Source organism: Chlorocebus sabaeus, chromosome 9 (genome assembly GCF_047675955.1).
Source record: "Chlorocebus sabaeus isolate Y175 chromosome 9, mChlSab1.0.hap1, whole genome shotgun sequence".
Classification (NCBI taxonomy): Eukaryota; Metazoa; Chordata; class Mammalia; order Primates; family Cercopithecidae; genus Chlorocebus; species Chlorocebus sabaeus.
In genome coordinates, this window is record NC_132912.1 from 65067732 (window position 1) to 65080778 (window position 13047).

Here is a 13047-nt window from a genome sequence, read left to right on the forward strand (position 1 = left end):
ATGGTTGGATTTGCTTTTTAAAGAAGGCACGCTGGCTTGGGCTGGGACTACAGGATGCTCAATGGTCCGTTTTTCCCATTAGGCTGGGAGCTGGCCAGGGGTTGAGATGACCCCATGCCATTTATACCGTTCTCCTCTGTACAGATCCCCCTCCTGCTCTGCACTGGCCTCAGCTGCAAATGGTTGTGGTTAACAGGCTGGTACTCCCCCATCAGAAAAGTAAAAGTCCCCCTCCCTCCAATACTCCCCCAGGGTAAGGAGTTGGGATGCTCCAGATCTGAAGAAAAGAAGGAATAAGGATAAGGATGGGATGTGGGTGAGGCAAGGTCGATTTATTCTCTCTGTGCCTCAATTTCTTTATCTATGAAATGGGGCATTCATGGTACCTACCTCAGAGAGTCGCTGTGGGCGAGGACATGATTCATATGAAATTTTCTAAATGGCACCTGGCACAAAATGAACAATCAAAAAGTGTTAGTTTTTGTTTTTGTTCTTCCTGAAAGATAGGTGGGGCCCTGTGATCACGGACTATATTCCCGACTGTCCGAGAGGATGGCTGCTCACATCCGCAGAGAGAGTTCGAGGACCCCTGGGCCAGGAGTACCAAATGACCTAAGTTTCAACAAATCTTACGTGCAAGTTTGGGCCTGGGATCCTAGTCCGCAGATGCTTCTGTTCCTATGACTTAAAAAGAGAGTACCCCCAGGTGAGGAAAAGGGAGCCGCCCTCTGCCCTCCCACGAAACCCGGTTCAGCCCGAGGCCTCCGGGGACGGGGGCGCTTGGGGGGGCCGTGACCTGAGATCCCGCTCCGGGGCGGTGGGGGCGGAGCCTGGCCTGGAGCGGGCGGGCCCGCGCGGCTGAGGGGCGGGACCGGCGCGTCAGCCCGCAGCCCCACCCCCAGCGGAAGTGCCGCCGGGCCCGCCCCTCCCTCCCGAGGCCCGTTCCCGTCGCCCCTCCCCCGGCCCACTCTTCCTGGCGCAATTCGACTCCTGGAGCTGGTTCTGCCGGGGCCCCAGCACCGGTCCAGAGAGGAGGCCCCGGGTCCGCGCGTCTGGCTGTGTCGGGCGGTGCTCTCTGTCCCTCCCACTCCCCAGCCCTCCCTTCCATTTCTCGGTTACCTGCGCGGCTGCAGGCGCCGCGGGGGACTGCACAGGTAAAGTCTCGGCCAGTGAGGGCGCAGGTGTGGGCGCCTCCTGGGTCAGGCGGGCAGGGGAGAGGCCGACGGCAAGTGCCTGGCTTTAAAAAGATTGATTTTTTTTTTTTTTTTTTTTTTTTACAGCGATTGTATTGACAGTGGGGGCTTGGGGAGGGCAGACACGGACCCTAGGAGCGCTGCAGGGCGCAGAGGAGACAGAGAGGCGGGACTGAAGCCCCGGGAGCTTGCGGGCCGGTTGCGTTAAGGCCCCGCAGCTTGCGCAGGCTCCGTGGTGCCTGGGAGGTGGTGCGCCGGTTGGGTGGGGGCGGGTCCAGGCCGCGGCGTCGGAGAATTGTCCCCCACCCAGTCCCCGAGGTGACTGGGTTTTGACAGTCTCCCCTCCTGGGTGCGCACATTCCCAGGTTTGGAGAATGAAAATCAATAAAATCGATGCAGTGGCAAAGAATACGAAACATGTTGGGTTATTATTATTTGTGTTTTTTAAATTCTTTTTGATTTTTTTTTTTTAAACTTGTTTCTTAGAAAAGGTGGTTTCGGCTTGGATAACGGCCTCAGAGAGGGACGAAAAACGCCCCCTGGTCTCCCAGCAGGGGCCGGGGGCCTGTCTTAGGTCCCAAGCCTCGAAAAACGTCCCGGGTCGGCCGTGCGGGGTCCGGCGGCGGGAGAGAAGCCCGGGGCACGCTCGGTTTCCGGATACGGCTATTCCCCGCACCTCACCCTCTGCCCTTTAGGGAAATGGCCCCCCTCCACCGACATTTCCCCGGTTCACCACCCCCACGCCCCAGGAACCGCGCCTCCTCCCCTCCCCCGCGCTCTCCCCGGCGCTTTAAATAATGATATTTGCATGCAGGGAGCGATTCATAAATATGTCAGGGCTGGTGAAATATAGGCAACATTTCAAACTTTCTATTTAAAAAACATGAATTATGGCCGCGGAAAATGTGTTCCCATTTAAAGGCGATACGAAGTATTTGGTGTCTCGTCCCCGGGCCCATCCATCACGCAGACAATAAAGAGAGTTTTTCGCCCTGACACCCGCGATTTATGGGCGCCCTTCTCTGCCCTCATCACTCACCCGCCGCGGCCGGCCTGGCAACAGGCCCCGCGGAGAGACGCGCGGCCGCCCCCGCGCGGGCTAGCGAGCGCACTTTGCGCCCTCGCCGGCCCCGCAAGATATCGACTCCCAGAGGGAAGCACCCGCTCCCAGGAGTTGGGGGGATCGGTCTTGAGGGTCTGGGCAGCCGAGTGGGAGCGGAAACCACACTGATTCTCCCACCCCGCGCAGCCTCTCAGGGCTGGGGCCGAGCGCGCCGCGGCGGGGTTTTGCTAGCCTTTGCTGTGTCCTGGCCTCGCCGGCGCCGCGCCTGGAAGTTTGCAGGGCAGGCGGCGGGAAGTTATTTAAGCGCTGGCTCGAAGTGAGCACAGAGAACTGGGCAGGGGGTTACCCAGGCCAATTCTTGGGTCATTCCGCCCCAAGGAACGTGAAGCTGTCCCCAAGCTTTCTTGAGCCCCGCTGGGCTGACGCTTCTGGGCTAATCTTTCTGCAACTTTTACAAAGCCGCCTCCTCCCCAGTTTGATCTCTGCAAACACATCCTGGGCGTCCGCGGCAGCTTGGAAACTATTTTTACCGTCTAGGGCCGAGGAGTTGCATTGAAATAAGGAAGGCGAGGCGCCTTCTCTTGCGTTTCGCCCCGGGCCAGGCTGGGTCACTCAGTGTCCTTTTTGCCCCCCCGCCCCACCCTTCGCGCGCCCTCAGGAGCCGCCATCGAATCTCTGTTGCTAACTTGCAGCGCTCTGGGGGTTCTCCGAGATCCAGGCTCAAGAGAGAGCCTTCGTCAAGTAAAGTTCGGGCTACCTCTGTAGAGGAATTTGCTTTCATTTTTCACCGCGGGCGAACCTGGCCAGGCGGGTTTCCGAAGCACCGGCAGAGCTGGGGGCTGCCAGGCAGTGAGAGGCCGCTCGACCTGGGGGCGCCGCTTGTCCAGCCTCCCTCGGAGGCCGGACTAGCAGCCGCCCAGGCACTAGGAGCCACCTCGAGTCCCGCGTTGGGCCGAGGTGTCGGCGTACAGGCGAGCCGGGAGCCGTTTCCTGCAGGATGCCTGCGAGCTGGATTTATTCGGATAAATGCAGCGCAAACGACAGCCAGAGAAATCCCGTCGATTCTAAAAATGACAAGGTTGAATTTATTAGACTGAGATTCATGTGTAAGTGCAGGGAGATGAAAGTTATACAAACAGCTCCACGTCCACTGTGAACACCACTGATCGCTTCCAGCTTCCAGGGCATGTAATTAACACATTGAATATTTAGATATAGAGAGAAATATAAAAATACTCTTAAATTCTCCGTGTGTGGACATATATTTCATTTGAAAAAATTATAGAACAAGTGTCCTTTTACAGCCCCTGCTTGGGTGTCATCAGGGCTGGAGATAGAACTTATGTCCAAATAACCACCCAGAGAATATTATCTATAACCAGTGTGAGTCCCGCATCGCTGAGGGTTACGGTATCTACAGATCTTTAAATATCTGCAGCGTGGCAGAGGTGAAATAAATATATTTAAGAAAAGCAGGCGCGAAGATAACCGAGCCACTGTGTCCAAACAATATTTCTGGGCATGGAAATAAATTTCCTACAAGGTCGGCAGTGGAGAGTGCAGACAAATGGAGAGGCTTTCGGAAACCCTGTGTGGGGGCCACCGGTCCTGGATCCCATGCACCATGCAAGTTGAAGTGGGCTCTATTGGATGTCCGTGGCCTCCCCGCGTGACTGCTGCGAGAGGCTCGGCCCTGATGCCCCATATTGCAGCGCCCTGGGGGTCCTCCGAGAGACGGGCGCGAAGAGCCTTCGCGGAGCACTGAACCGACATATCAGGTGGCAGGCCTGAGCTCCCCCAGGCAGCCCTTTCCTCGCAGACACTTAAGCTACCCCTCAATCCTGGCTCCACCTAGCTCTGGCAGTGGCTGTTTGGGTCTATAGATGTGGAGGAAGAGTGCAGAAAAGGGCGGGTCCGGCTCGATTCCGAGGCATCCCAAAGCAGGAAGCGGAGGCCACCGGGAAGAAGGCCACGATTTTTGCGCCTTCTAGAAGTCAGGCCCCACCCATACTCTTGGGGCACTAACTTGGGGCCACAGAGGCAGTTATCTGGGTGTATTTACTTCTATCAGGCACACACACACAGTCACTACTGAGGCCCGGATGCCCCCGTGAGTCTTATCTACGTATTTGAAAAGCCCGGGCAACGCCAACAGCGAGGTCGGCAACGCTGCGGCTGTGAAATTCCAAGGCCAAATACTAATTCCAGAATAGGGCAATTGTCCACCAGTGTCTCTCCCTCTTTTTTTCCTCTTCACCCCTCCAAAACCACCCAACCCTTAAACAGGAGCAGAGCTTCTCAGAGCCCCTGCTCGGAAAGAGATTAGAGAGGACTTTGCCATGAGTTTCTAGGAACTGCACACTCCTGGGGCAACCCTGCCGCGGGAGAAATACCGCGGTACCTGAGAACGTCCTACTCCAGGCAGTGTGACTGCGCACGAAGGGTTTATACCGCACACCGAGAAGAGGGAGCCAGAATGGGAAATACTCCCTGGCAAGTAAGAAAATGGAAAAGGAAATGAAGGAAAGAGATGGGGGAGCCCAGAAAGACGCGAGAGAGGAAACAAAAAGGAGAAGGGAGACAGAAAAAAGAAATGACAGGCAGGAGAGGCGCGCTGAGGAGAGCGCAGGCCGTGGCGAGACCCCAGGACAAGGCCGGGCCGCGGCTCCTGCACGCCAGGCTTCTCCCCTACCCCAAGCAGGAGCGAGGGCCGCACGGGACTGTCCCCTACTGGCCCCGCGAATCTGGGCCTTGCTCCCAGTCCGGTGGGGTGGACCTGGGTGCAAAGGCCTCCGCGCGCGCTTTCTCTCCCTGCTCCCAGGGACCGGGAGGCGGGGCAGGACAGGGGTGGGGAGGCCCCTGGGGGCGCGCGCCAGTCCGGGACTGTTTGGGTGCTCTGGACCAGGCTTTCCAGCTCGCCGGGCCTGACCTGTCAGGCGGATTATCTTCGAGGGAGATTAATAGGGGAGGCGGGCTGCAATAATAATCGTTTTGTTTGATGTGACAACTCTGATAGGCGTTGATTTACTTACAAACTGATAGGCTTTTAATTGAGCGCCTCCGCCGAGCCCGAGATGAAAGGGAAGCGGCGGTGAAAGGCGGCCCGCCTGCCCTCCGGCCTCAATACTGATTAGCCATCTCGACAGTGAATAGTTCAAGGCATTTTCAAACTTTTTTCCTCAGCTCTCTCCCCTTCCTTCTCCTCCTCCCACCCCCTCCTCCAATGTCTGCCTTGCCCACTCCTTTTTTAGAGAAAACAAATCATTTCCATTGTGTGCAAATAAAATCCGCAGGACATCCAAGCCAACCGCTGCTGGGGGTTGGAGGCTTCAGGCCTGGCGCAGAGTAATTAATGGTCCCCACACCCGGACCCGCGCGGCCTTCGGGGGTTTGGCCTCCTGCGCGAGGTGCGCAGGCTCGGACGCTGGCGCCTCCCAAAAGCCCCGGGCGTGCAGGCCCCCAGGCGCCCCCAAGCGCTCGGACCCTCGGAGTGGAGTTTTGAGAAAAGCGAACGCACGCTGACCACGACCCGCACCCACGCAGCACACCGCAGCCCTACGAGCGTGTGCGGACACATCGGGAAACGCGGGAGCCACTCCCCGCACCCCCCCCCCCCCCCAGGCTTCAGGTGCTGAGGCTGCCTCCCCTGAGCCGCCGGCGTAATAAGATGCTGGAATTAGAGGAGAGGGGGAAGAGCTGAGTCTGGAGGCTGGGGAGGGACGCCCTTGGCTGTGTCACCCCCAGCCCTGCCGCAGCCCCCAGAATTTCAGTGCCCGGGCCTCGCGGGGAGGCCGCGGCTATAGCGGCCCAAAGCTGGGCTCGCGGCGTTGGGAGCACTACCATTGGTTGGGTCGACACGTAGACGGCCGCGCACTCAGTGACCAGGCACACAGGGGCACACCCGAAGGATAAGAGCGACTTCACAGACGCGCTGCCCCGCAGAGACAGCGTAGGACTGTCCCGCCCTCCGAAACGCGCACGTGGGACTCGCTCCCCGGAGACCAGACCACCTGTACAGCGTGGGGCCTCGCCACTCGCTCGCCGACTGACCTTCCTCAGATGTCGCACGGACACTACAAACCCCCTTGAATGCAGGTGTGCTCTTACACACTCACATTGACAAACACCAGCCCCAAACACACACCGCCTCATTCCCCTCTTCTCTCCAAATGAGCTTCAGTCAAGTTACCATCTCATGAAGTTTACCAACCCAAAGAATCAAGGGATAAAATCCAAACGCAGAAAAAGAATGCCTTGGAGCAAATTCTAAAACTCACCCCAGAAAGTTCTCGGAACCCTTGCGGAGTGGGAGACAGAAAAAGAATTGGGGGAGGGGAGTGAGGTGGGGAAGGGGAGTGAGATGGGCCAAGAGGAGAGGGCGAGCACGCCGAGGGCAGGTTCTAGCCCCGACCCCGCGCGTACCCAGCTCAGCCCCGGGTGCGCGCCGGTGCGCGCCGGTGCGCGCCGGTCGAAACCGGGTCTCCAGGCTCGGCCCCTGCCCCCTGCGCGGGCACAGACTGGCTACCAACTCCCAGAGCTCCCAGCCCCACCATTTATCAAAAGGACTTGACAACAAAAGAAGAGTCGGGGCGGAAAAGCGGAGGAGGGGAGATTCAAAGTCTTCCAAGTCGTTCCGAGGAAGGGGGTGTGTCCTCCTCACCCACCCACCCCCTCATAATTTCTGCGAGTTTCTGGAGGAGACCCTCGAACCCGCTCCAGACGCTATCAGAGCCCCGATAACTCACGCAGCGCCACAGGCATGCATACACACTGGGCACCCAGGTCCAGGTACTCGGTGGCATGCACAGCGCCTCCCCTTTTCTTCCCAAACAACTCGAGTGACGGTGCAAATCGAGGGGAACGCGGCAGTCCCGCTCCGCTTCCCTGGAAGAATCCGCGTTCCCACAGGCAGCCGCCCCCTCCCTCTCTCGCTCCTTCCCTTGGCTCTCCCAGCGCAGGTCGTTCCGACTCGGCGTTCCAATAAATTCTCGAGAGCAGCCCCAAGTGACCCTGGCTCCCCAGCCTACGGGGATGGCGGCAGGTGGGAGAAGGTCGGGAAGGGGGCATGAGTGGGCCTGAGACGTTTCTCCCCCATACACCCATGGCCAGGCCTCTTCTTCGCAGCCTCTCAGCCCTGGTTACGACCCGAGGGGGTCAAATAATTGAGGCGAGGTTTACCCCACCATTGACCTCCAGGATTCGAGGTTCCTTGGTGGTGTGGCTCTTAGAAGTCTCCGAGTTTGGGGTTAGGGAACTACGGAGGGTGGCAGCCTGACCTCCGCAAGCTACACGCCCCCCCGGGGACTAGGGGCGGCGGGGTGGGGTGGAGGGAATCTCCCGTGTTAGACGTTGCCGCCGCTGGTCTCGGGTACTCGGAGCCGCACCCGAACTCTGCGACCCCAACAGACCGAAGCCCCCAGAGGTGGAAGGGCGTCTCTCCGACAACGAGAGGGCAGGCGCGCACTCCAGGCCTGCGCACCCCTCTCGGCGCCCTGGGCGCACCTGCGCACTTTCGCTATTCATTTTCCTGACACCGTGCGCCTCTTTCCCCTCTTTCATTCTTTTTCTTAGAGCCCCCATCCCACCCCACCCCCATCCCAGGAGGCCGCTCCTCCTTTCCCCTCCTCCAGTTCCCTCTCGATCTCTTCCTTCCTCTCCGTCTCTCTTTCCCTCTCTCTTTTTCCCTTCAAGTCGCACCCGCCTTGTAATCAGCAACAAAAGCTGACATAAATCACGGGAGGATTGACAAGAGCTGACAAATAACTGATTGATTGCGGTCGAGGAACATTGACAATTGATGGAGGGGTGGAGATGCCCAAAGAACGGGGGGAGGGAGGAAAAGAGGGTGGAAGGGGAGAGTAAGAATGGGGGGTTGGGGGAGAGACTGAGTGTGAAACAGAGGAAACATGTGATCCCCGCTGCTGCCCCAATCTACGCGTCCCCGGGCGTCACGTGGCCGGGAAAGGCGGAGAGCCCAGCGCGCATCGCGGTGTTGAGCCGCCGCCGCTGCGACTGCCCATCTAGCTTCTGGTTTCTCCGCCGCGGAATCTGAGGAAATCAGAGCGGGCGGGCGGGCTTCTTCCAGCTCCGGCTCCCCAACCTTGCCTTCTTACCCTGGTGGCCGCGCTGCGCCGCGCGGGATCTCGATTACTGCGAAGGAGAAAACACTGGGTGTGCGGGTTCCTTTAGCCCCTGGAGTTGACAGTCCGGCCGGTGTCCACACTCCCACTGGTGCTCCTTCTGGACACCCCCCGCAGTCTGTTCCTCAAGCGCACCCCCCTCCAAAAGAAGGTTTCAGTTTATTTTCGAGCTGGGGAAAGGAAGAACGACGAGGAGGAAAAAAGAGGGAGGCGGCGGATGGCAAACGTAGAATAAATGTCCATCTCGTCCTCGGAGCGAAATCGAGGGAGGGGACACACGGGGGGGGGGCGGCGAAGAGCGAGCTGCCCATTAAAACCAGCTCTGAGAGTCCTGGCGGCGGCGGCGGCGGCGGCGCGGGACGCGTCACATCCCCTTGACCCTCCAATCACCTCGGGCTCCCATTTGATTGGAAGGCGGCAAAGGCTTTAATCTCCCCCTCGGTGCAGCTGCTTTTGAAGTGAGTTTCCTCGCCAGAGCCCCGGCTGGACACGCAGCGGCTCACATCGCAGAGCGCAGCGTCGGCGCGGGGCCGTGAGAGCGCAGCGCTGGGGAGCAGCCCCAGGCGGACACCGCGAGCCGCCCGGCACTCCCGCAGTCCAGCCGGCTCCTCCAGCCCGGCCACGGCTCCGCTGCGGGCCGCCCAGGATTACTCGCGTCTGGCTCCAGGCGCCGAGAAGGCGCGCTGGGCGCCCGTGGCCGCCGCGCCAGCTCCTCCTCCTCCCGCTGCTCCTGCTCCCCGGGCGAGCGCGCAGCCCCGAGCCCGCCCCGCGCCTCCCGGAGCCCTCCCACCCGCTGCTCCCATGCGTGCGGGTGGGTCATGAGCACAGCGCCCTCGCTTTCTGCCCTAAGAAGCAGTAAGCACAGCGGCGGCGGCGGAGGCGGTGCGGACCCTGCCTGGACCAGCGCGCTCTCTGGAAATAGCTCCGGCCCCGGCCCAGGCTCGTCCCCGGCCGGCAGCACCAAGCCTTTTGTGCACGCCGTGCCTCCCTCTGACCCCCTGCGCCAGGCCAACCGCCTGCCAATCAAGGTGCTGAAGATGCTGACGGCACGAACTGGCCACATTTTGCACCCCGAGTACCTACAGCCCCTGCCTTCCACGCCCGTCAGCCCCATCGAGGTAAGGACCCTCTCTCTGGATCGCACTGGGACCACTACCCTGGTTGCCACCCTAGGGCTTTCTTTTTCTCGGCATGTGGGCGGGGGTGGGGGAGTCGGAGTGATTCAGCTCCCGAATGGGGGAAGAGGCTACTGCTTCCGTACCTCAAAACTAGGGCGGAAAAGGGGGAGGAAGTGGAATGGGGCGTGAATGCTAGGAAGCAAGGCTGCAAATACTTGTTTCTCCTTTTGATATGAAAGCCCCTACGCCGACCCAGGCCCCTTCACTCGGCACCGAAGGCAGGCGGAGGTCTGAAATACGGTTCCAAAGTCGCCGTCCTCCGGATCCCCAGAAGCCAGTGTGTGCACACAGTCTCTGAGGCGCCAGCCGCCCAAGCCCTTACTCTGAAGAATTAAGGAGTGTTTGTGGGGAGGGGGTACAGTTCTGGGTCTAGGAACCGAAAACCGAAACGTTTTGCTTTTTAAAAATCTAGTTAGCGCTCAGAGAGGGCAGGAAAGATGCTGCTGGGGGTGGTGGTTGGGCGGGGGGAGCAATCTGCTGCCTTTCCCAAGGGCGAGAATGTTTGTTTGTGAGTGGGTGTTGAAGACGGGGTGCCGCCTAGAATTGTGCCTCGGGGCTGGGAGGATCTTCGTGGGCTGTTGCGGAGAGGCATTTGAACCCCAGAAGCCAGGATTCTAAAGGGTTTCCACTTCTTTCTCTGTGTGACCACCCCCCCCCCCCATCGTCTGACCCCGCAGCTCGATGCCAAGAAGAGCCCGCTGGCGCTGTTGGCGCAAACATGTTCGCAGATCGGGAAGCCCGACCCCTCGCCCTCCTCCAAACTCTCCTCGGTTGCCTCCAACGGGGGCAGCGCGGGCGGTGCCGGCGGCGGCGCCGCAGGCGACAAGGACACCAAATCGGGCCCCCTCAAGCTGAGCGACATCGGCGTGGAGGACAAGTCGAGTTTCAAGCCGTACTCCAAACCCGGCTCGGATAAGAAGGAGCCGGGAGGCGGCGGTGGAGGCGGTGGCGGTGGCGGGGGCGGCGGCGGGGGTGTTTCGGCGGAGAAGTCGGGATTCCGGGTACCGAGCGCCACCTGCCAGCCATTCACGCCCAGGACAGGCAGCCCGAGCTCTAGCGCCTCGGCCTGCTCACCGGGAGGTATGCTGCCCTCGGCCGGGGGTGCCCCGGAGGGCAAGGACGACAAGAAAGACACCGACGTGGGCGGCGGCGGCAAGGGCACCGGGGGCACCTCGGCCGAAGGGGGACCCACGGGGCTGGCACACGGCCGGATTAGCTGCGGCGGCGGGATTAATGTGGACGTGAACCAGCATCCGGATGGGGGCCCGGGGGGCAAGGCTTTGGGTTCGGACTGCGGCGGTTCATCGGGCTCCAGCTCCGGCTCCGGCCCCAGCGCGCCCACCTCCTCCTCAGTGCTGGGCTCTGGGCTGGTGGCTCCCGTGTCACCCTACAAGCCGGGCCAGACAGTGTTCCCTCTGCCTCCCGCGGGCATGACCTACCCAGGCAGCCTGGCCGGGGCCTACGCCGGCTACCCGCCCCAGTTCTTGCCACACGGCGTGGCACTCGACCCCACCAAGCCAGGCAGCCTAGTGGGGGCGCAGCTGGCGGCGGCCGCGGCCGGGTCTCTGGGCTGCAGTAAGCCGGCCGGCTCCAGCCCCTTGGCCGGAGCGTCTCCGCCGTCCGTGATGACAGCCAGTTTGTGCCGGGACCCGTACTGCCTCAGTTACCACTGCGCTAGCCACCTGGCAGGGGCGGCGGCCGCCAGCGCTTCGTGCGCACATGATCCGGCCGCTGCGGCCGCGGCGCTGAAGTCCGGATACCCCTTGGTGTACCCCACGCACCCGCTGCACGGTGTGCACTCCTCGCTAACGGCCGCCGCGGCTGCTGGCGCCACACCGCCCTCCCTGGCCGGCCACCCCCTCTACCCCTACGGCTTTATGCTCCCTAACGACCCGCTCCCCCACATCTGCAACTGGGTGTCGGCCAACGGGCCGTGCGACAAGCGCTTCGCCACGTCAGAAGAGCTGCTGAGCCACTTGCGGACCCATACGGCATTCCCCGGGACAGACAAACTGCTGTCGGGCTACCCCAGCTCGTCGTCTCTGGCCAGCGCCGCCGCGGCCGCCATGGCTTGCCACATGCACATCCCCACCTCGGGCGCGCCGGGCAGCCCTGGGACGCTGGCGCTGCGCAGCCCCCACCACGCGCTGGGACTCAGCAGCCGCTACCACCCCTACTCCAAGAGCCCGCTTCCCACGCCCGGCGCCCCCGTGCCGGTGCCCGCCGCCACCGGACCCTACTACTCCCCCTACGCCCTCTACGGACAGAGACTGACCACCGCCTCGGCGCTGGGGTATCAGTGAGGGCGGCCGGGAGGGCGAGCGAGGGAGAGGAAGGAGCTGGGGGAGGGGAGGAGCCCAGGGAAGGGCGGGATCACGGCCCAGGCTGCTGACACCCGCGCGTGGGGAGGACTCGGGCCACGAAAGGAAATAAATATATACCGTATCTACCCGACAGCAGCGACCAAGACCCGGTGGGACACTCCTCTTCTCCCCACTCTCACCTCCCCACCCAAACTTTATAAAAGTTGAAAAAATATCGTTTGACTTTTTATAGAAAAAGAAGGAAAAAATAATTGAGAAAGTGTTCATCTGAGGACTGCATCGGTGGACACTGGTATTTATTTATGTTAGCTCCAAGCGGACCCGTGGTTCAAAAGTGCATTATTTAGTTTGAGCTCTGTAGGTAAAAAGGAGGAGGGAAAAAATTTAAAACTTGAGGGTAAAAATGTGGAAAACAAACCCTCCCATCCCTTGTAGATTATAAATAAAAGCAAAACCGCCACAGAACTAGAGGTCTTCTCTTTAATGTTACTTTAAAATTGCTATGATTGTATTGTACGTTATTTAATGTCTGATTGAAACACAAATTTACATGCATGTTTGTTACAAAAAATGAAAAAGTCACAATTTGTCAGCTCTGATTTAAAATTGCAATTATTTTTAAGGTGTATACCATCGAAGAGAATGGGTATTTTTTTGTATGTATTCTGGAAGAAAACAACAAAAAAAAGGAAAAAAATTCTATTCCAAAACCTCATTTGCCTTATTTTGTTCTTTAAAAGGAACACTTAACTATTTTTAATTTTTAAGTCTACCCGCTGAGAAGGGGACAAGGTTTACGTCATGTACTAAAATAATAGACAATGTATCGCTTTAAAGATTAAAATTCCGTATATTTGATGTATTAAAGGGTTTTACTTCTTCTTATCTTTTTTATTTTTTGGTTAAAGAGAGCATGGCAGTTTCGGCCGCAGTGGGTTCCGGGGCCTCACTGCTACTCCTCCTTCCCGGGACCGTGGCCGAATTTCCGATCGCTTTGTTGTGATTTTCTGGGAGGCAAAGGCGTCGGAAGGGACGACCAGCCACGAAGTTGGCCTTGGGGAACATATTTTTAGAGGATATCTCACTATTTGGAAAGATAGTGTCCTCTGCTATCAATCACTTCGTTTTTATTTCAATCTTCTCGTGGCA

The 13047-nt window shown here is 59.4% G+C and overlaps 1 protein-coding gene and 2 long non-coding RNA genes across 3 annotated transcripts; 2 read left to right on the forward strand and 1 right to left on the reverse strand.

Moving 5' to 3' along the window:
• The first annotated feature begins 946 nt into the window (after positions 1–946).
• LOC103215957 (uncharacterized) lies at positions 947–1611 on the forward strand. The gene is made up of 2 exons (XR_490377.3): positions 947–1154; positions 1281–1611. It is a non-coding gene; the product is annotated as an uncharacterized lncRNA (long non-coding RNA).
• On the reverse strand, positions 1593–7173 carry LOC140712397 (uncharacterized). The gene is made up of 2 exons (XR_012093978.1): positions 6534–7173; positions 1593–3320 (listed from the first exon to the last, which is right to left on the reverse strand). It is a non-coding gene; the product is annotated as an uncharacterized lncRNA (long non-coding RNA).
• Positions 7174–8015: 842 nt separating this feature from the next.
• ZNF503 (zinc finger protein 503) lies at positions 8016–12783 on the forward strand. The gene is made up of 2 exons (XM_007962905.3): positions 8016–9514; positions 10252–12783. The coding sequence occupies exons 1-2, from the start codon at positions 9215–9217 to the stop codon at positions 11875–11877; spliced, it is 1926 nt and encodes a 641-aa protein (XP_007961096.1). The 5' UTR covers positions 8016–9214; the 3' UTR covers positions 11878–12783.
• Positions 12784–13047: the final 264 nt, after the last annotated feature.